Source organism: Peromyscus maniculatus, chromosome 11 (assembly GCF_049852395.1).
Source record: "Peromyscus maniculatus bairdii isolate BWxNUB_F1_BW_parent chromosome 11, HU_Pman_BW_mat_3.1, whole genome shotgun sequence".
In the NCBI taxonomy this organism is placed as follows: Eukaryota; Metazoa; Chordata; class Mammalia; order Rodentia; family Cricetidae; genus Peromyscus; species Peromyscus maniculatus.
The window spans coordinates 64,840,260-64,863,192 of record NC_134862.1 but is presented as its reverse complement, the minus strand read 5'-3'; the positions used below and the strand labels follow the sequence as shown (position 1 = coordinate 64,863,192).

The 22,933-nt window shown below is 48.4% G+C and overlaps 1 protein-coding gene across 2 annotated transcripts in view; it reads left to right on the top strand.

Annotated features, from left to right (window-relative positions):
- Nucleotides 1-12,141: 12,141 nt before the first annotated feature.
- The window catches only part of Qsox1 (quiescin sulfhydryl oxidase 1), a 37,502-nt gene continuing 26,710 nt past the window's right edge, over nucleotides 12,142-22,933 (top strand). Inside the window, exons 1-2 of one of the 2 annotated variants that reach the window (XM_076547659.1) lie at nucleotides 12,142-12,583; nucleotides 20,326-20,426. In XM_076547659.1, coding sequence (XP_076403774.1) covers nucleotides 12,292-12,583; nucleotides 20,326-20,426 — 393 coding nt within the window. In that variant the 5' untranslated portion in view covers nucleotides 12,142-12,291. The remainder of the gene's footprint in view (nucleotides 12,584-20,325; nucleotides 20,427-22,933) is intronic. The other variant, XM_042257924.2, reaches the window with a different exon arrangement.

The following is a 22,933-nucleotide window of genomic DNA, read 5'->3' as shown; positions in this document are numbered from 1 at the left end:
TACTTGTTGCTCTTGCTGAGGGCCTGGGTTCAAGTCACAACAACCACATGGTAGCTAATAATCAGCCATAACCCAATTTCCAGGGAACCCAACAGGCATATACAGCGCACATACATTCATGCAATCAAAATATTCATACATATAAAGTAAATAAATCTTTTTTAAAAAAACTAAATAAATAATAATAAAAAGAAGATTCCATCACACAACTGTTATGTAAGCAGAATATGTCTATTGTCAACAATGTTAAAAACTGGTAGGAGTAACAATGAAATACTGAAGAGAATACAGACAAATTGGAAAAGAAGATCATTGTGGATTAAGTCAGTTCATTTAAAGCTCTATTTATTGCTATAGCCTCAATCACAGAAATACAAATCTTAAGATCCACCCCACTACAACCAGCTAAGCTTCTAGGGGTTCGTCGTTCTAGGGGTTACTTCAAAGAACTGTAATGCAGGTGCGGGGCATGCTAAAGAGCTGCATGCAAGCCCTGAAGAGTGGAGGGAAGACTGCTTCCGGAGGGGAATCAGCACACGGGAGAGGTAGAGACAGCCTGAAGGCAGGCTGCAGTTGGCACGTGTGCAGAGCAGCTAAAGCTCTAGCAGAGTTGTGTTTTTCTAGCAGAAAATCAGCAATGTTTTCTGGCCTGAAGACCACGGGATAGATTTTAAGGTACCTAATGCCATTGGAAAATGAAGAGAGAATCCCAGAAAAGAGTGGTCAGGCAGGGTTAGTCCCACCTTCTGTGAATAAGCTCTGCCTGCCCCAAATCAGCTTGAGTAGAAACAAATGGATCCAGGGCTGCCACCCCAAAGAAGGTGTTTGTAGCTTATCTAACTAAGTTGACTTGGTTGGTTACTAAAAACCAAGGCAAATGAAAAAAGAAACCAATCCTATTTGAAAAGGATTATGTAGGATCTCTACAGCACATAATTCTCAATGCCAGGGACAACCCAAAATTACCTAGGCAGAAACACCCAGACCAAGAGGAGCAGGAGGTAGGTGGAAGGATGGGGATGGGGAAATTACTTGACTTATAAAGAACTAGAAAACACAACTATTCTCAATGGAAAGCAGTCACACAATGCCCCAGGTGCTGGAATCAAATAAAGGGCATTAAAACAGCTGCATCCTGTCAGGTACAAAAGAAACTCCATTTCCCCAAATTCCAAAAGGCAGAAAGGACAAATGGCTATCTGTGGTGCCCATGAACAAACCAAAGTGCCTGATGGCTTCCAGGCTCCCTCAGCATCACAAGTACCTGTTGCACATTTCAGAGTCCTTGCCAGCATCCTAGTTCTTCTCACCTTCCCCTACCCTAAACTTCTCCAGCTCATGGGCTTCCCTCCCCCCGTACATTCTCCTTATAAACCTGCTATTTTGATACTGTGTCTCCCTTCTACCCCTCTCTCTGCTCTCCCATGGTCTCCCTCTCTATATCTTCCTGCTTCTCTGATGGCCAGGTCCAGTCTGCATGCCATGTTCATGCTACCACTTTCTTTCTCCTCTGGACTCTTCAGACGCCTCTGACTGTTCTTTCTATCTACAATAAAACCTTCCCCTTAACCATATCATGCCATCAGTTTATTTACATGGTGCCAAAACTTGGGGGGGGGCATAAATGGACCCCTTTCCAAGAGGCCTGGTCTCTTCTAACCAAACCAAGACATATCCCTGCACTCAAATGGTGCAAGGGAAATATGCCTGCTGTGAATGAAAAGACAGTAGTCGGATGTGATGATAATCATGTCAAACTCAACACACCCGAGAAGGGCGACCTTCGATTGAAGAATTGCCTCCATCAGGTTAGCCTGTAGGCAGGTCTGCAGGGCATTTTCTTGGTTGCTAATCGTAGGAGTGCCCCGCCCACTGTGGAAGGTACCAGGTGGGCCTGGGTTGTCTAGGAAGGTAGCTGGCCAAGAATGAGGGACTCAGTACGCAGTACTGAACTGCTGCATTGGCTTCCCTTGGTGACGGACTGTAACCCATAAGCGGAAATCAAAGCTTTCCTCCTGTAAGTTGTTTTTCTGCACAGTGTTTTATCACAGCACCAGAGAAGGCAAACTAGAACACGAGGCACAGCGGCACATGCCTGCAATCCCCAAGTACTTGGGAGGTTGAAATGGGGATTATAATTTAGAGTCTAGCCTGGGCTACATAGTGAGTACTTGTCTCAAAGAACAACTACCACCAAGTTTCATAAGTGAAAAGTCAGAAATCATTTTTAAAATAAAGGGAAATTCTAGAACTAAAAATTATATTGCCTATAATAACATTAAAAGTATAATCAGTGAGTCATGCCTTTAATCCTAGCACTCAGGAGGTAGAGGCAGGTGGACTCTGAGTATGAGGCCAGCCTGGTCTACAAAGCGAGTTCCAGGACAGTTAGGATCATAAACCATGTCTCAAAAAACAAAAACAGAAACAAAAGTATAATATATGAAACATTAATTATGAAATGTACTTAATAGAGTGGAGATAACTGAGGAAAATTCCATGAATTTGAAGGTGGACCAATAGAAATTAATCTGAGAACAAACATGAGAACAAAATTTAAGAAAAAAAGCAGAAAAGTGTTTCAAAGATCTGGAGGGCCAAACATGAAAGGGCAAGCAATGGATGGGGGCGCAGGGGTCGGGGGAGACATGGAAGGGGATGTGAAGGTTGGGGTGGGGGGCTGGCAGCATTCTTCCAAACACAAGGGCCCAATGACAAACCAGAATCCAATTCCACCAGTGTGCATCCCGAGGGAACCAGGGAGCTTATTCAGGTTACTTACAGAGCAATGTTTGAGGCCTCACAGGCACATAGGTGATCTTAATGCAGCCACCGTAGAAAATGTCTGCTTCTAGCAGGGATGAAGTCTTCCCAGGGCTGCTGACTATGGCTGGAGGGAGACTCCTCCCCTATCCCTTCCTAGCCTATACGCTAGCCCCTCCCAGAGACCTAGAGAGTGCATACAATTAGGGAAGAATCGCTTATACTTGGTTGGCAGGGGCGGCTGGATATTCAGGTGAAGGTCCCATAACTCTTCCCCACTTTCTAAGAGGGACGTCAACAGTCCCAGCTGTGACAGCTTATGACGAGGCCCAGCTGAGCTGAAGCTGGTGGTAGTCTGGCTCAGAGGATAGTCCTATAAATAAACACACTTGGAACTGGAATAACAGGAGAAATGGAAGACAAACATTGAGCAATGATGGCTTCCTAAATATGCTGGAAGACGCACTTTCTTGGTACTAGGGATGGATCCAGGGCGTTTCACATCCTAGGCAAAAATTCTAACCCGTGAGATATCTGAGGTCGAGTAAATAAGAAAACTGCTTCTGGGTACATCACAGTCAAACTATTTTGCCTTTTAAGGCCAAAGCCCACACTTCTAGGCCATATCACACACACACACACACACACACACACACACACACACACACACACACACACACAAATTCTTTAAAACACTGAAAAAAAATTGATTGTCATTTTTGTAGCTCATGAAAATATGCTTCAAAACTGAAGGCAAACAGGGCTGTGAGACGGCTCAGAGGATAAACACGCTTGTCACCAAGGCTGGTGATGTGACAGTGACCCCCAGGCCCCCAGGCGAAAGGAGAGAACCCACTCCTGAAAGCTGCCCTTCGACCTCACACGTGCCCACCCCACTCACAGTAATAAAGAAATGCAATAAAAATAAGGGCAATAAGGATAGCTTTAGGGAAACTTTGTTAGTGTGATGTTTTTTGTTTGTTTTTTGGTTTTTTGAGACAGGGTTTCTCTGTGTAGCCCTGGCTGTCGTGGAACTTGACCAGGCTGGCCTCGAACTCACAGAGACCCACCTGCCTCTGCCTCCCGAGTGCTGGGATTAAAGGCGTGCGCCACCACCACCACCTGGTGAAATCATTTATTTTTACTCATAATTTTGAAAAAAAGCGTATGTGACTACTTGAACAAAAATTAACATTCTTGTGAGTTTTATAATATAAACAAGAAAACCTGATATACCAGGCAACTATACAGCAGGAAAGGCAAACTTGTTCTGTGAGGGGCAAAGCAGTGGTAAATGGTTTGAATTCAAGGCCACTCTGCCGTTGATGGGGCAAGAACAGTCGAGAACCAAACATCTGTGAATGGGCACAGCTGTGCTCCAGTGAAACCTTCTGTACAAAACCAGGCAGTGGGCAGGAATGGGCAAGCTTGACATGTCACCAGCTCCTGGAGTGAAGAACAGAGGCAGTGGAGCTGCTGATGGATTCAGATTGTCTCTGTGCTTTATGGGAAGTGCATCCTAATACAAGCAAACTGAAATACTAGTTCGTCTCAAAAGGAGCATGACAGATAGTTCTCCGTGGGGGAGGGGGAAGCATCTACTCACCAAACGCTACGAGCCCTGCTCTTTGGCTGTCAGCCAAGAGTATTTCCAGACATCACAAACTGTACCTTGCCACCACATTAAAAACCAATGCTTTAAGCAGCCACTAAAAACTGCAAGAGGCCTGGCATGTGTCTCATACTTTAATTCCAGCACTCAGGAGGCAAAGGCAGTTGAGTCCGAGGCCGGATTGGTCTTCATAATGGGTTCCAGGCCAGCCACGGGTACATAGTGGGACCCTTCCTCAAAAAAATAAAAAAAAAATGGAGAGGTATAACCCACTAACATGGAATTCTAGAAAACATTTGCATAATGCAAAAGAAAGCAGAAAAAGGAAATGTACGAGCAGCAGAGGAAGAAAAGAAAGTAAATAATAAACATAAGTTTAAACCTATCCATACCACGATCACAATGAATGTTAAAGTCACAAGCGTGTACACACACAGCAGAGATGGAGAAGGAATGAAAAATCTCATCATCTACTCTCACTTCACCCTGGGCATCAGCGGTCCTCTTCTGTCCTGGGCATCAGCGGTCCTCTTCTGTCCTGGGCATCAGCGGTCCTCTTCTGTCCTGGGCATCAGTGGTCCTCTTCTGTCCTGGGTATCAGTGGTCCTCTTCTGTCCTGGGTATCAGTGGTCCTCTTCTGTCCTGGGCATCAGAGGTCCTCTTCTGTCTTGGGCATCAGAAGTCTTCTTCTGTTCTGGGCATCAGAGGTCTTCTTCTGTCCTGGGCATCAGTGGTCCTCTTCTGTCCTGGCCATCAGTGGTCTTCTTCTGTCCTGGGCATGTACTCCTTTCAGATTTTCTCACTGATCCTTGCAGTCTTTTAAGGGTGGCCATCATCTGCTTTGGTCTGCATAGCACCCAATCTTTGTCATTGATAACAATTTTCACTTTTCTTGGGAAACTGTCCTTCTTTAAGTAACCATGTGGTTTGGGTTAGGGCTGTCAATTACAAGTGCTACTGCCTAGGGAAACAGACACATTGTCTGGATTGAGCCAACCGTGACTCCCTGTGTTCTTGACTAAAGTGATTGATCTAGACACAGCCCAGGCCTGGCCAGTTTTCCCACAGTATATTTCTAAATAGGGTTAGGAGAGAAATTCTGTCTTTTCTCCCTGATCTTAGTTGAAAACATTCAAACCTGAGTTCTAACCTTTGGAAGCAGCTGTGTTCTATGATTCATTTATACGAAACAGTCACGTCCACTGAGGCAGAAATTAGTAGTTTCCAGGGACTGAGAGAGAGTGGTTGCAGAAGTGACTGCTAGCAGGTGTAAGGTTCTTTTGGGGATCATTAAAATGTACTGGAATTAGATAGTGATGGTGACTGTGCAATTGTGTGAATATACTACAAAAATTAATTGCATACTTAAAAAGGATGAAATTATGACAAACAAATTTTATCTCAGCTTCAGAAGACTATATATTGTGTCATTATCATAAGAATGGTAACACAATGGTCCAGGACCCAACAGGGTGGCTCGGTGGGTGGAGGCACTTGCTGAGAAAGCCTGGTGACCTGGGTTTGATCCCCAGAACCCCCAGAACCCATGTAGTGGTGGAAGGAGAGAACTGACTCCACAAAGTTGTCCTCTGATCTCTACACCAGCCATGGCATGAAACCACTTACACAACACACACACACACACATACACACACTTTAAAATGGTTCAGAAATAGATCTATACATGGAAAGTTGTTTTTTTTTTAACAAACCTGCTAATTCAGATATGAAAAGATAGTCTTTTCTAGTTCCAGGACAGTCAAGGCTACAAGCCGGGCGTTGGTGGTGCACGCCTTTAATCCCAGCACTGGGGAGACAGAACCAGGCAGATCTCTGTGAGTTCGAGGCCAGCCTGGTCTACAAAGTGAGATCCAGGACAGGCACCAAAGCTACACAGAGAAACCCTGTCTCAAAAAAAAAAAAAAAAAGAGAGAGAGAGAGAAAGAAAGAACGAAAAGATAGTCTTTTCAACAAATATTGCTAATACAACTGGTATTTTTATTGGGAAGAAATGAACTCTGACCTGTAGCTTCCTACATAAAAATTAACCTGAAATAGATCAAGACCTACAGGTAAAAATTAAAACCATCAAACTTCTAGAAGAAAACATACATAAGAAAATCTTTTTAGGATTAGGGTAGACAAAAACTTCTTAGGGGACACACACACACACAAATTGTAAAAAGAACCCTGATAGATTAGACTTCATCAGAATGTTTAAAACTTCTCACTGAAGACACATCTTAAGAAAATCCACGGGCTATTAGCCAAGAGATGTTTTGAGTTTGTCAAGGACTTGCATACAGAAATTTATAAAAATAGAACTTCTCCATGCTAGTAATAAGACAGCCTAAGTTTTTATAGGAGAAAAAAAAATCAATGGACATTTCACAAAGGGGAAAAAAGAATCAAGAACAGTCATGAAAAAGACCGGCTAGAAAGATAATTATATGATCCTATCTCCTATTGTTCAAGAACTTGTGTTTTCTAGACCCATTTCTAAAACCTGGAAAGTCTTAAGTTTAGGGATTCTAAACTAGACACTGTTTTCCTTATCCCCTGCCCCCCAAACTGCCCCTTGCCTTGAAAGCTGGTTCCTGCGGACTATGTATTCAGACACCCTCGCTGTTTTCGATTGGTTTTGGCCAATGAGAAATACTGGCCCAAGAACACCAGCCTGGAGAAGAGAGGGTTGGAAGTTATGCTCCTGGGGCTTCCCCAGCTCTCCAACTTCCTCATAATTCTAGGGACAGTGGCATTTTGTGGTTACAATTCCAGTTGGGTAGCCTCTCTTGCTGGATGCCAGCCCTTGTTAGTCTTCCTCAGCAAGTGGCCTCCCTTTCTCCCCTGGTTCAGGAGTGCTAACAGGACTCAGCTGTCCTAAGTTAGTCCCCTTGGCAGGCACGTGTCTCTGTAAACAGTCCTTCTAGTAAGTCTGCTCAAGAAGTCTGGCGGCCAACATGGTCAAGTCGACTGGACTTAGCCAGGAGGCACACCACTGGGGAGATGTGGGGGCATTTCCACAGAGGTTTAACTGAGGATGGGAGACCCATCCTGAATATGGGGAGCACCATCCCTCAGAATGGGGTCCCTGACTGAAGGGGAAAAATGTGGGAGGCAGTGTGGTGGGCATGAACGTTCATTTCTCTTCCTGACTGAAGATAAAATGTGACCTCTCCCCAACCCCTCTGCTGTCACATCTTCCGTCAAGACTGTATCCTCCAAAACTGTGAGCTACAGTAACCCTTCCTTAGGTGGTCAGCTCTTTGTCAATGCAGTAAGAAACTAATGCAGTAGGTTTTGAATGTACCTTCTCTTTCCTGCCATGGACTCTTTACTTCTTTTGAGACTTTCAGAATAAGAATTCCAATTGCCCCCAGCTGTGGAGAATGCAATGGTTTGGCTATAGTTTGAGTATATATACCCCAGTGTTTCCTGTGATGAAATCTAATACCCACTGTGAAGTATTAAAAGGATAGAAACTTAGCCTGGTATGGTGGGTGGCACAAGCCTGTATCGAACCCCTCAGAAGGCGGAAGCAGAACAATAAGAGTTCAAGGTCCAGCTTAGTGAGACAAAATAAGAGTGAGTGGCGACAATCTGACCGTGGCATTAAAAGGTGAGGCCTTTGAGAGGTGATCTGGATTAGATAAGGTCATCATGGTGGAGCCATGATGGAATTCTGAGTTACAAGAGGGAGAAGAATTGAATGTGGTGGTGAATGCCTATAATCCCGGCACCCAAGGGAGGGGAAGGCCAGAGCAGGAGGCGCTCTAGACAGCCAAGGCTGAAGCCCTGAAAAATCAAGGGCCGTGTTTGCAGCCCTGCAGGACAGCACCAAGCACAAGGCCCTGCTGTCCCCAGCACCTCAAAACTGAGGGAAATGAGACATGACACACATCAGTGTGCTCTGTCTCTTAGGGTATTCTGACAGCAGGAAGGCTATCACCAGGTGTGGACCTTCAGAACCCTCAAAATAAAATACCTTTCTCTTTAGAATCTACTCAGCATGTGGTTTTGTGTTATTAACAACAGAAAAGAAACTCCCTAACACCAGAAATTCGTCTGGAGATGGGGCGGGGAGCAAGTTTAAAGTGACAGACACGTGTGCTCCTCTGTTGCTGGCACTTCCAGTGCACACACCCCTCTGATTCTCCGTGCAGATGAATGAGTAAGTAGACAGTCATCTAATGCTGTTACCTGGTGACATGTTTTACCAAACACTCCTCGGTTGCTCACCATAATTAGCTGTATTTGCGGATAAGCTACATTCCCCTCACTATCTGTTTCATTAGATCTCCAAATTCCCTCTTTAATTCGTGCATAATACAGGAATGACTCATAGGTAGGAAAGTCAACGTGGTCCCTGGTTAGTCTCACCTGTAAAATGGGACCATATCAACCTCACAATTAGAAAGAGGACCGAAAGAGTCATGGTGGCAGTGCTTAGAAAGGCAGATGCAAAATGTGTATCTAATGTTGTATTCTCAGCCGACTCAGCTCGGCCCATTCTACTATGATTTGTGAAGAGAGAGCAAAGGGGGCCTGCCTAGGAATTTCTAAGCACCCCCCCCCACTTCTCAATGGTTTCCACAGCACCCCATCCACTCTCCACTTCTCATTTCTGAGAGATTTCCTTTTCTGTCACTTTTCATCCTAAGGAAGCACAACAAGGTCAGACTGTGACATGTTGTTATTTATTTGGGGTACCACAGTGAAGGACAACCTGTAGAAAGTTGGGTCTCTCCTGACACCATGTGGGGACCAGGTAGGCAGCCTTGACAACAGGCACCTTTCCCAGCTAAGCCATGGACTTGTGGTTCCCAATTTCTGCTAACTCTGGACCAACGGTTCCCAAGAATCCCAAGAAGCCCGAAACCACAGGAAGCAGGAACTCAGGGTCACTCTGGGCTTAGTGTTATCTGTGTAAGCTTTCTCTCTGAGGGAGACCTGCTCCCCCCTCCCCAAGAGTATTCTTGAGCAGGGAGAAATGAGGAATATGTAGATAGAAATACAGAGGAGAGAGACAGAAACACAAGATAGCCTCGGGAGTGTCTGGGTCAAAACCCACCAGCCCCTCCTGTCTCTGCTAGAGGATTTTAAAGAATGCCAAGGGGTGGAGCAGAAGACCTCCCTCCTGCACAGCCAAGTGCAGACCATTCCAGACACCTGGTGACCATGTACGTGGTCAAACCATCCCCTAATGCAGCCCTGCTGTGTAGAGCAAGCTTGGATCTCACTAGAAAAGCTTTGTGGGCCCCCAACCTCTCAAAAACTGAACAAGGACTTCCAAGATGAAAAAATTGAAACCTCAGACATTATAACCCCCCAGTCCTAATCTTTTTGGCTTCTGTGCCAAGAAACTTTCTCTACTTTATTCAAATACTTTGTATTGTTTCCTGTTTCTGATTCTCTAAGATATGGAAACAAGCCAATCAATCTCTGTGTTTTTCTCTTCCCTTTCTTTCCCAGGCACTAGGCCTGGTCTCCACACAGTGTCTCTTTAATCCTCATGCCTCCGGGGAAGCTAACTACACACCTTTAATAATGGAGACGGTTAAGGCACATTTTACCGGCACCTGACCCAGCAGCTACAGTACTTTCAATCCCTGGAGTCAAATTTCCCAGGAGACACCGTAAACCCAGTTGCCGCTGGGATGGATGGAAGTGGGGCCACAAAAGCTGAGCAGGCCTGAAGCCCGGGGAGCAATGCCTAGCACATCAAATTGGTTCAGGATTAGAGAGGGGCTAATCTCCCAATTAGTGATGTCATTTCCTTAGGAGTTTTAAATGTTACGCAGACAGAATATAAATATGAAGGAAGCCAAAGCCCCAACTGATGGACCTCTGCCTGGAATGGTCTACACACAGTTCCCTCCCAGTCATTCTAATCTTTGGTTCAAATGTTTCCTCGTAAGAACTTCCTTAAAATTGGGACACCCCAAGCCCAACCCTGGGGCTGTCTTCTTTCAACTACCTCATTTCCACAGAGCAGGAAGCCCATGTGCACCAGGGGTGGTGGTGGTGGTGGTGGTAACACACACCTGTAATCCCAGCATTTGGCAGGCAGAGGCAGGAGGATCTCTGTGAGTTCAAGGCCAGACCAGTCTTCACCCAGAGTTCCAGGACAGCCACAACTACATCATAGAGAGACCCTGTCTCAAAACACAAACAAAAAACCATGTGTGCCACTCAAGGCTCCCGCCTCTTACAGACTTAAACATTATACTTTGAATACCCGAGACCCTAAAACCCTGCCTTTATAGGAACAGGCCAGCACCGGACACACAGCCTGCACTGACCCTTTCCCACGGTCTGTCTTTCTGAAGAGCCACGGCTGTTTGTACGCAGCTCGGGTGTAGAAGGAATATACAATTGCTGGTACAATTGTACTCACAATGGAACACAGCAGAGGGCAACAGGGAAAAGGAGGCCGGGAACCAGTGGACATCTCGGGGGAGTTCAAGAACTCCAGAGAAAGAAATTGGCCCTCCAGATTATTGCGAAGGCACACCAGTCTAGATAGAAGGGTAGGAATTTTGTATAACAATTAGGCTGTTTTCTTTTTTGAGACACTGTGTGGTCCACCTCGGCCTGCAGCGTAGCTGGGATTATAGGCATGCCTCACCCCCACTCGGTGGCTTGTCATTTTTCAAGTATACACACCTATCTGTGGTCTTCAGTGGTATTATGGACGCGGTCCTTGCAAATATTAAAATGTCCCTGTCCCTGACCACTGTCTAAAGAGCACCTCCTCTGTCACTATTATAATCCAATTTCCCTAGATTATGTGTCATTGGTCAATCTACATTTACTTGGGTATCATCCTTTATCCCTGATGTAAGTTCACACCCTTCAGTCTTCTATCGCTTTATTCTTAGTATCTGGTGCATGACTGGTACCAAGGCACTACTGAGTTTGTTGAAGAAAATGAGTAACAGATCTCAAGAGCTCCCCCATAGGTCACGGTGTGTGTGTGTGTGTGTGTGTGTGTGTCTGTCTGTCTGTCTGTCTGTCTGTCTAACCCAGAGACACAAAAGGTCAGTGTGACGATCCTCTGAGGACCACCTACTCCCTTCAAGATACCCCAACAAGACACCTGAGGTACAAAAGGTGACCATAGGAAACCCATGATCACCTTCGTACTTGCGAACACAGGGCTAGCTGATCAGATGACTTGAGCGAACGTGGGGGTATGGGACTCTCTGAATAGGCTTAAGGGAGATGCAGGGTCGGAGCTGGGGGGAGGCCCCCCCTGGAGGAATCAACCCAACCAGACGACCTCCAAGGTGGTGGGACGTGGGTGGAAAGCCCTCAAGCCATAGCTCCCAGGACGGAATGGCCACTGGCCTCCCGAGGCGCGGAGGCGTGCGTACTTCTGGCTCCTGCGGGCCTCGACCATCCCAATCTCCTACCTCGTGGCTCTTTTCTCCCACCTACTTCGAATCCCCACTGTCCAAACTGCGTGAGGGAGCCCCTGGAACGCTCCAGGAACAAGCTAAACCAGTAACGACCATTCCAACGGACTCCGCTTCCTTCCGATACGGGGGCCGAGAGTGGCCAAACGCCGCCCCAGCCCCCGCAGCATCCCCCGAGCCGCGGCCAGAGGCCCCACGCACCGGGTTCGCGGACCCGGCTCCAGGGGCCGAGATCGCTGCGGGTGGGGAGGCGGGGACGGGACCGGCCGGCACCGACCTTCCGGGGCGCCGCCGCCCTCCACCGCGACCCTGGCTGGTGGCAGCTCACGCCCCGCCTCTCCAGAGCCCGCGGCCGGCCGGGGCGGCCCCGGAGGCGGCGCCGGCCTCGGGGCGGAGCCTCGTAGCTCCTCCTCGCGGGCGGAGGCCGGAGGTTCGCGGCGGCCTCCCGGTACCGACTGGTCACAAACTTGAGCCAGGTGGACGTTCCAGCCGCCCAGGATGAGGAGGTGCGGCCGCCACTCGGGGTCGCCGTCGCCGCTGCTGCTGCCGCCGCCGCTGCTGCCGCTGCTGCTGCTCCCGCCGCTGCTGCTCGCGGTGCCCGGCGCCGGCGCGGCCAAGCTCTCGGTGCTCTACTCGTCCTCGGACCCTCTGACGGTGCTGGATGCGGACACGCTGCGCCCGGCTGTGCTCCGCTCCTCCAGCGCCTGGGTGGTGGAGTTCTTCGCCTCCTGGTGTGGCCACTGCATCGCCTTCGCCCCGACGTGGAGGGAGCTGGCCAACGACGTGCAGGGTGAGAAGTGGAGCCCTCCCCGCCTCCCCACCCCCGGCCCACCCGGGCAGGTCCTGCCAGCCATCCCGCTAGCCCGTCCCCTCCCCTCGCTGCTTCTTTGGCCCATCGCAGTCCCTCCCCTCCCCCAATTCATAGCCCTCAAGTTCTCCGGGGCTCGCAACCCGTCCCCCACCCCCGTCCTCTGCTCCTGGCTTGTCCTCTGTCAAGTCCTGTCTCTAAACTGCGAGGGTTTTCCTTGTTCCCAGTACTCTTCCCTGGGGCTTTCTCCAGTCCAGATTTGTGGCTGTACCCTGCCTTGTCCAGGGACGACTCTTGCCAACTTCCGTAGCTGTGGTGGAACAGTGCTGGGGAGAAAAGAGAGTAGACATTCCTTCTCCCGCCCCCAGGACCTTTCTCCACCCCCGTGGCTAGTTACCTATTTGGTACACACATTTCCTTTCTCATCCCTGTCTTTGAGCTGGATGCCTCGGTCGGGTAGCTTTCCTGTTTGCCTATTTCCAAATTCAGGTCCTCTCTGGACCTGCTGCCTCTAGTTCCTTAGCATCCTTATCTCTCTTTTCCCTTGCATCTGGGCTCCCTTAGTCCTTAGCCTTTAACCCCACGAAACCAAACTAAACATAGGCCTGTGGTATGTAGTTGGCCCTCACTCCGTGCTCCAATCGCTGTCCTGGACATTAAGAGCATGTTTCTTTGATTCTAAAATGCCAGTTGTGGGACCCACTGTTCATTTAATTACAGCCTAAGGGGTAGCAGGATTAGAAACCCACAAAAATGTGTAGAGATTTTTTAAGGTGTGCTGTGTTAGAGCAATGTTAGAATATTTAAAAACTTAAGACTTAGAGCTGAGGGGACCTGGTAATAAAGGTGATTATTATATATACTGAGTGCTTAAATAGTGAGCTCTGTCTCCTCTCTGCAGCTTAAAGATCCCTGCTGTAGCACACATCTTCCTAACCCAAGTCAAGGATGTCTGTGGGGGGCTGGAGTGGCGCGGTGATGGGGACTAGTTTCTGATTGTGCTGCTTCTCTGTGGTGAGTTGTCCCTGGTTTGTGGTATCAGGCAGGACACCAGCAGAGGTCTTAATCCAGTCATTGGTGAGAACTGTAAGCATCTTAGGGAATAGGCGTTTCTAGAGATGGGAAAACTAGAAACTAGAACTGCAGTCTCCCTTCTGTGCAGTTGATGGTTCTTGATAAGCTCAACTGTGTGTAAATGGTGCTTCCGTCCGTCCATGTTTATTCTCAGACTTAGTCTCCCCCTTCCCCGAGCAGCTGGCAAGGTGGGTACTGAAGTGGTCACATGGATCGGTGTGTAGCTTTCAAAAATAATTTTTAACAGCACTTCCAAGCTTTCCCCCCTACCTCCAATTTATACTTGCCCACATGCCTCTCTGGTCCCATCATCCACATGAGCAGTCCTTAACACTATTTTAATGATGTCAACACATTGGGTCAGGGCAGGAGGGAGAAAGAATGTGGACTATGGAACTGAAACACGGAGGGAGGTTATATTGGGACAGCATGGGCCCAAACACCATAAAACTCCCCAACCAGTTTCTAAGGTGAGTCTGTAAGAGGTCTCTAATGGCAGCATATAGACTCATTCTAGAAGATTCTTGTATTTTAAGCGTGCTGAAGGGAAGGATTAGCTTCCAGCTGACTCACATGTTTGGCCTCTTGCAACCCGGAGTTTTCCTATGAGTTGCACATCCAGGTACTGACGCAGCCTGTTTCTATATGAGGGTTACCATTTCCAAAAAGGGTCTTGCATGGAGGGATAGTCCTTCTCTGAAAAGAAAAACAGAAGCAAGTCTTAACTTCTGGAAGGAAAAATAGAGACATCAAAGTCTATGGCGATAAATCAGGGAAAAATGGGAGTTGGGAGGCCTCAGTGGAAACTGGGGGTCTCTTTTTGGCCACATTCCTTTAGCAAGATTGTATAGGTGGAGGGAAGAGTCTGAAGTTGGCCTGTGACAGTGAGGAGTATCTTCCTCTGGAACCCACAGGGGAGTCCCCCACTAAGGAGCTGGGAGTCTTACTTCTGTGTTCTGGGATTCCCGAGGAAGTATGGTTGTGGGCTGGCAGATGGCTACGCTCAAACCACTCTGAGTCATGCCAGCAGTAAACTGCCCTGTGCTGCTACAAGTGCCTTGAACAGGAACAGTGAGAGTGTATGGGAGCTCATGGGAGTTGGGGAGACATTTATAATCCTGACCAGCTGGCCTTAGGCGTTTCATCCGACTGGATAGGGCTCATTTCTTAGTGAGGTGGATGGGAGGGTCTCTGGGAAGTTACTGCCCTGGGGCAGAGAACTTGTTTCTGGGGGCTTGTCCACCCCTTTCTATTCCAGAGAAGATCCTGTTGTCTCACCATCTGCCTGAGAAAATGATTGGGTCCAATTGGGACCTTCGTTACTCTTCACTGGCTAATCATTCAGCAAATATTTGCCGAGTGACGAAGCATTGATTCCACAGCAGCTGGGCCAGTGAACTACTCATAGCAGGGAGATGGGCAACCGTACGGAGCTCTGCTTGAAAAAGACAGGAGTGGGTTACCCATTCCTGGGTGAATTCAAGTAAGGGGACAGTCGCAGAGGGTGATCTAGTTGCCAAGGCCTCATTCAGGCAGTTGTTACACATCTCTCTTATGCCAGCTCGTTGCTAAGGCCTTTTCATCTTCACCTAAGAAAATGGATGATGAAATTCCTCGTCTCCACACGTCCGTTTGTTTTGGCTCTTGATTATGACGGATCAAATTCAAGATAGGGTAGCCCATTGTCTTGGGCCTTTGGCACAGGGCATGTCAGAGTGAGTGCTCACAGTTTGAGCCAGAAAACAGAGCAAAAACATGTCCTTTAAAAAAAATCGACAAGTATGATTATAAAATGCTGGTGGGAGGTTTTTTTTTCCTTCTAGATTTGTTTGCTTTTATTTTATGTGTGTGAGTGTTTTGCTGCATGTGTGCCTGTGCACCATGTGTAACTGGTGTTTGCGGAGGCCAAAAAGGACATTGAGTCCTCTGGGACATAGTTGCAGATGATTGTGAGCCGCCATATCAGTGCTGGAACCAAACGCAGGTCCTCTGCAAGAACAGCAAGGCTCTCAGCCCCTGGCCATCTCTCCAGCACCTGTGGGGTGCTTGCCTGAGCAGTGTCTGACTTCACAGCCTGGGCAGGAGGAAGGAGGGCTATCCATGTAGGCAAGTAGCACATATGGAACGTGTATTTGAACTTCGGTGAGCATTGCTGGCTTCTCCTTTCTTTCCTTTTGAGAGCATGGATGACATCTTGAACTTGTGTCCCTGTGGTACCTACCACAGAGTGTGGCGTAGGGTGGGAGCACACTCATGACAGCCAATGGTCAAAGCATCGCAGGATTGCAGATGATGGTATGAACAAGAAAACTTTCTGTCGGAGCTGCGAAGGGCAGTAGAGACCATTGGTCCTGGCCTTCGGACCCATGGGGAGCTGGCTACCAGAGAGGAGGCATGTGGAGCACACATGCATTGGCCAGGCATGCTTAGGGTCATTCTTCTGCCTCTGGGTTCGGTGTTCTTCCTGCACTAGGGAGCTGAGGAGGTGACCCTGCCGGGGACTCCAGGACACTTGTGTAAGGGCACAGCAGCATTCCCACGGGAGGTTTTCCCCTCACCCACCATTGCAAACCTTCCTGTCTACTGTCGATTTCCCATCTACTGTGTTGCTACTGGAGAAATGATTCTGCCCACGTCTACATGTCTAGTGGGAAATGCTTCTCCTCAAGAGCGATTGGGTGGTGTAAGAAACCAGACACCAGGAAGGCCGGCCCCTCTCACCAAAGCTCTTACACTGCCCTACCACTTAGCTGTGCTGTAGCAACGTGACAGTCAGATAAAGAAAATTTAGTTTAAACAGCTTAATGGGCTTTTATTTGTGACTTTGGAATCCTGCAATGTCCTGATGAGCTGAGTTGAGGGTGTGGCTTTCCAGACAAAAGGACTAAAGACAGGAGGACACAGGAGACAGACAGATGTATTGGTCACTTCATAGTTACTTCCTTGTAAGCTTTAGAGCAGCGCTTCTCAACTGTCCTAACGCTGCGACCCTTTAATACAGTTCCTCATGCTGTGACTCCAACCAGAACATTATTTCACTGCTACTTCATAAGTGTACTTTCGCTACTGTTATGAATCGTAAATATCTAATATGCAGGATATCTGATATGTGACCCCTCAAGGGGGTCGTGACCCACTGGTTGAGAACCACTGCTTTAGAGACCTCATTATAATGTTGGCTAAAGCTGACCCTCTGTGGAGGTGGCTGTTACCTCTCTCCTGCTCTCTGGGGAGGTCAGATAACTTGGTTTCAACTTAGTGACTTAGAACTTCAGCATGAGTTGGTTCTATCTGGTATGGTCTGTTGTCTCCAGTGCGTTAGCTCAGTCCAAACCAGTGGGCTCCTAGAAATGATATTTAACACACTAGAATCATGACTAGCCAGGTATGCAGTGTGTAGTGCACAGTGCAAACCTCAGCTATATGAGTCATTGTGGCTCTTTAGGGTACTGATATCGAGACTCCTGAAAAACATCCCCTGGTCAGAACTTAACCAGCGTCTGACTGGCCCCAGCTCCCACCTCCACCACCCCTTGAGATTGAAGTAGGTCGGAAGAGGCACTGGTTTCATTCATAGAGCACAGGTAATCAAGGTATAAAGAGAGCAAGGCCAGTTGGTGGTGCACACCTTTAACCCCAGGACTTGGGAGGCAGAGGCATACAGATCTCTGGCTGGGAGGCCAGCTTGGTCCACATAGTGAGTTCCAGGCCAGCCAAGGCTACACAGCCAGGCCCTGTCTCCAAAGGGGAAGGGGTGCAAAAGCAAACCAACCCAAGCATCATCTCCCCTCTTGTCCTCCACTGGCCTGCATCGTTGTCCTGTCTGCATCCACACTGGAAAGCCAATATAGAAGCTGTCTGTTCTGGTCTGAATCCTTCTGGAATTAGTGCCAAGGCTAAAATCCTGGGTTCAGATCTTAGATATATCATTATGCCTTGTTCATGGTTATCTGGTCTGTTTTATAGTTAAGGAAAGCAGATTTGGAGATCAATGCCTTAGTACTTCCTCTTCGGGTTGTTGAGAGCACTGAACTAGATAAATTGAGCACACAATAAACTCACTACACGTGCAGATAGCACAGTCCTCCAAGTGAGGCTGAGGTCCAGGCTGCTGCCAATGATAGAGAATATCTACCTGGAAGGCACAACTACTTCTGCCATTTCTCTTAAGAGAAGACTGTAATTGGAGCAAGAGCGTACATCTAAAGGTAATGCCCTGACCCTGGCACACAGGGAAGAGGAACAAGTGAGGTAGTCAGATCTCCTAGGCCCCTCGAGGTGGGAGGCTTCTGAGTCCATATCTTCGTTTGCACATAAGGGGGTGTGATGGCCACATCAGATGGTGGCAGTGAAGTGTGATGACACAGAATGCCCTGTCCTTGCCTCTTTCTATGTGGTACAGACCAATATTTCTTAAGGACAGCCGGGCCGTTCCTGTAAGTCTCTCCAGAACAAAGTTCTACCCTGGAGGCAGAACAAAAGGGACTGGGCTCAGAGTGCCCGATGGCCCCGGAAGATGAACTGTACATCTCAGTAGCACCTGCTCTCTCTTGGCATGGGCACAGAAAGGACTTAATACGCTCTTGTCTGTGATCCAGTGTGAGACCCTGAACTTGGGCAAGAGGTGACCATTGCGAGCTCTTCTGTGACTGTGACCTTACTCTTTCTTTAAAGAAGTTGTTCTCAACCTGTGGGTCCCAGCCCCTCTGGGGTCACTTAAGACCATCAGAAAACACAGGTATTTACATTACAATTTTTGTTTGTTTGTTTTTCGAGACAGGGTTTCTCTGTGTAGCTTTGCGCCTTTCCTGGAACTCACTTTGTAGACCAGGCTGGCCTTGAACTCACAGAGATCCTCCTGCCTCTGCCTCCTGAGTGCTGGGATTAAAGGCTTGCGCCACTACCACCTGGCCTTACATTACAATTTTTTAACAGCAGCAAAATTACAGTAACAAAGTAGCAATAATGAAATAATGTTATGGTTGGGGGTCACCACCACATGAGGAACTGTATTAAGGAGTCACAGCATTAGGAAGGTTGAGAACCACTGCTTTAAAGGATGAATGAACAATGAATGAATCCAGGCGTTATCACAGGAGACTGCTTTAATTTCACCTACTACCTAGACTGCAGAAAAACTGAGACTGGAAACAAAGAGAAAGTACCCAGGCATTAGAGCTACCGAGAGCTGAGAGCTGGACCCTGGTCTGGGTCGAGTGCCTACTGTGTGCTGGGTAAGGGCTGTTGGACAGCAGGCAGTCCAGACAGACAAAAGACAGAGATGAACACACCAGTCATTGTGTGGGTCCAGACTTTGGACACGTGAGGCAGCTCCTCCTGGGAGAAAGTAGTATTCCAGCTGAGTTGGATCTGACAGGGGAGAGTGCAGAGAGGCCCTTGTGTCTGGGGAGTACCCGAAGATCCGTGAGAACCGTGCCGTCGGGGAAGAAGGGAACCTTTGGCTTTGCTTTGGAGAAATGCTAAGAGGGAACTAGATATGTGGACAGGGGGCAGATCTTCTCAAGATGCTCAGAACTACCAAGGAGTAGTGAATAGAGGGCGGGCGGCACAGTGAGAGCCCCGGAGAGTAAAGAAGCAGAAACATGTTAGAAGTGGGGGGTAGGAGATTATCCCAGGAGACCTTCTGTGGGAGATGCTGTACCAGCTCACTGGAAGGGAGGTAAGGAAACCAGATCAGGTGTCCAAGCCACTTAGATCAGGACAAGGAAGTGATGGCCTGAGTATGGGAAGACACTCAGGAGCGAGGGTAGACAGGCTTTGGAGTCAGGTGAGCAAATCCCTGTGGACAGGCTACTGCCTATTCCTACCAAGGGGAGCCAGCAGTAGGGACAAGGCTAGAAAAGTCCATGCCTTGACCCACAGGACTAATCTCTTTAATGCCTCAAATCTTGGAGGTCTGTGCTATATAATTCGGCACTGGCCACTGCTTTCTCAAGGTTTATGTGGCCTCGTGTATGTATGTCTTGCTCTGTGCTGGAATAGCAATGCGCCCCTGACCTGAGTCAGAGCTCAGAGAGCTGCCTAGTATGGATGGATAGTCTGTCGGTTTCTGGTCATCTGTGCCATTATTTCCTCCACCAGTTGCTCTCACAGGGAGAAAGAAGCCTTTAGGCCTGGGCCTGAAGAGAAAACATGACCAGTCATCTGGGTGCCCTTCTCTGAGGTTCCTGGATCTCCTGCCTTCTTTCTCCCCTGGGATTTGTGCCTCTGTTTTGGCTGGGTACCTCGCTGGGGAATACAAGCTCCCAGGGCATGTTCTCCCTTTGGAAACTGATCACCTTCTCAGGTAGCTCTTTGGGGACAAAGGCAGTACTGGGGCCTCTCCTGGGGCTGCACTCCTTGTTTGGTTTTCGTAGCTCCTCCAGTCCCAGGCCACACCCCACTAAGCACAAGGGTAATGCAGACACCATCACAAGGAAACGTAGCCTGCTACTTAACTGCATGCCTAGGTCCTTTCTTGAGAACCTGTTTCAAGGAAGACGGAGGGGACTGTCTTAGGGGTCATTTTCTGATGGACGTATGCCCTTCCTCAGAGGAGTTTCGGGGATTAGTGGCTGTGGGGTCCTGGATGGAAGAGCAGCAGAAGGCCAAGCTCCTCTTGCTTACTGGAATTATCTTTGTCCTTTCAGACTGGAGGCCGGCCCTGAATCTTGCTGTCCTGGACTGTGCTGATGAGGCCAATACTGCTGTCTGCAGAGACTTCGACATCCTAGGCTTCCCAACTGTGAGGGTATGTGATAAGGAGGAAGGAGGGCTGGGGATGGCTCTGGCGGAGCACAGAGCCCCTGTTCTGCATTTCCCTGGTACCTCCCTGGGCTGCTGAGCTCTGAGGAGCCCTCTGATGCCTCTGGGCCCGAGTCTTTCAAGTCCTGGTCCTGGAGCACTGTCCACCATCTGATGAAACACCTGTTTTAGAGATAGAGGCAGAAACGGAAGGGGCCTTTTGATTCTGAGAAAGTCCGTCTTTATGAAGGAGATGGCACATGGGGATTCTGGGGTGGGAAGATTGTCACACTGTGTTATAAAGTAGCCATCACACAGGCTAGTGAGTGCTGCTGGCTCTCAAGGTCCTTTGTAATTCTCCTCACTTCTGACCTCCCACTCTGGGGTGCAGGCTCTGGCCCTTCTGTGGGTAGGATCATCCTTTGGGGCCTGTTGGTTCTTCAGAGACACTGGAGTACTTCATTCTCATCAAGGAAGAGCTTTGACACACAAGTGCACCCAGGTGACTTAAGGGATGGCCTCACCCATAGTGGAAATGTGCAGTGCTTTAGATGGCAAAGCTTCCAGGGACAGAAGTCACCAACATCCAAGGCATGAGGGTTCTCATACACCAGCTCTGACGGAGACATGAGCTTTCTGATGATTCTCTGTCAGTGATCACGGAACACCAACAATTTTTTAAATTTAATATTCAGGCAGTGGTGGCACACACCTTTAATCCTAGTGCTTGGGAGGCAGAGGCAGGTAGATCTCTGAGTTTGAAGCCAGCTTGGTCTACAGAGTGAGTTCCAGGACATCCAGGACTATACAGAGAAACCTTGTCTCAAAAAAAAAACAAAACAAAAAAAAAATTTTTTAAATTTTATGTGCATTGGTGTTTGGCCTGCAAATATGTCTGTGTGAGGTTGTTGGATCCTCTGGAACTGGAGTTGTAGACAGTCATGAACTGCTGTGTGGACTGGGAATTGAACCCAGGTCCTCTGGAAGAATACCTAGTGCTCTTAACCTCTGAGCCATCTTTCCAGCCTCTCCAACAAGTTGACGACTGAACAGTTGCCATGGTTCTCAAGAGCCCTTACACAGCCCAGAATGAAAAAGTTGCAGCAGTTAGGGTAAGGGCCTCCCAGGGCTCAGCCCTGCCCACCAGAATGGCATCTAGATAAGCAGTTTCTCCTCTACCATTAGGAATAATCAGGAGATGCCTTTGAAGACTGAAATGCCAAGTATTATTTTTGGAACAAGATATCTCTGAACTCAGGGACCTCAAGTTTCAGTCAGATCCACAGGCCTGATCACTGGGCAGTTTCACCTGTGGGAGTGTCCATCTATGACCCCCACTGGACTCAGAGGCTCCCGACCCCAGAGTCATTATTTCCTAAATGGCCCCCACTTAAGATCAGAACCCAGGCCCATGCTCTAAGACCAGGTTGGTTTGGGGAACAGTATGGCAAAATAGTGCCTACTGCCATACCATCCAGGTGGCTCTGAGCAGTCCCCTCTTTAAATAGAAAGTCTCCCTGGCAAGGACACTGCTTGTCCTCATCTCCAAGATATGTAGCAACATACTTCAGTGGGTATGCTTTGTGCGGGCCAGAGTGAGCAATACTGAGTGGGAAGCTGTGGGAACTCCAGTGTAGCAGCTGGAGCCATCATCCGTAGACTCAGTTTCCTCTCAGTGAGCCCTGAGCACTGGGGGTTAGCCACTCTCTAGCCCATAGGGAGCCCATTCAGGATATCAAGTGGGGTTCTGTAGGCCCTGACACCTGGAGCTTTCTGTTCAGCCAGGGAGAGGCCAGACACTGGGTGTGAGGAGGAGGCCCAGGCAGGTGCAGGGCCAGAGGCTTCTCAGCACCTACCCAAGTCACGAAGTACACGCAGCCTGGATGCCTCAAGTGATTAATCACCTCAGCTGCTCAGCTGGCTGTGGGAGAGCCTGGGAGGGACCTTACCTGGTCGTTCTGGCTTTCCTTTATTTCCAGACTGGTAGTACCTGGCTGGGCCAGTTTAGTAGACAGCTGTCCATTTCCTAAGCTTTCGTCTGGTCCTTTCTTGGCACAGTTCTCCATGACTTCACTGAGAAACCTGCTGCTTAGTTTCATCTGAGGAGAAGCACTCAGTGTCCTGTCCTCAGCACTCTACATGATGGCCGGGGGTTCACGCCATTGCTAGGCCTCTTCCCCCAAGACTCCAAGCAGTGCCTTTTAAATGCCCTCTTACTGCGATCTGCAATAAGAAATGTGTATTTTACATTGTGATCCTAAATTTGGTTTGTGTTAACTGTTGCTAAAGCAGAAGTTTAATGATAGTTTTTGTTACACTTGAAACTGCTGTCAAGTTCAGCTTGCTGCTAGGTTGTTTCTAGCAGGTTTTAAAACAGTACTCACCCAGGATCTCCAGTCTTGACTAGGAAGCCTGAAGTGCCAGGCTCCCTAAAAAGCAGAACAGATTTGTAAACTCGGCAGCCGATAGCCTGTTGCCCTAACTGCTGCCCTCTAGGGGCCAGAGCCTGTCTTT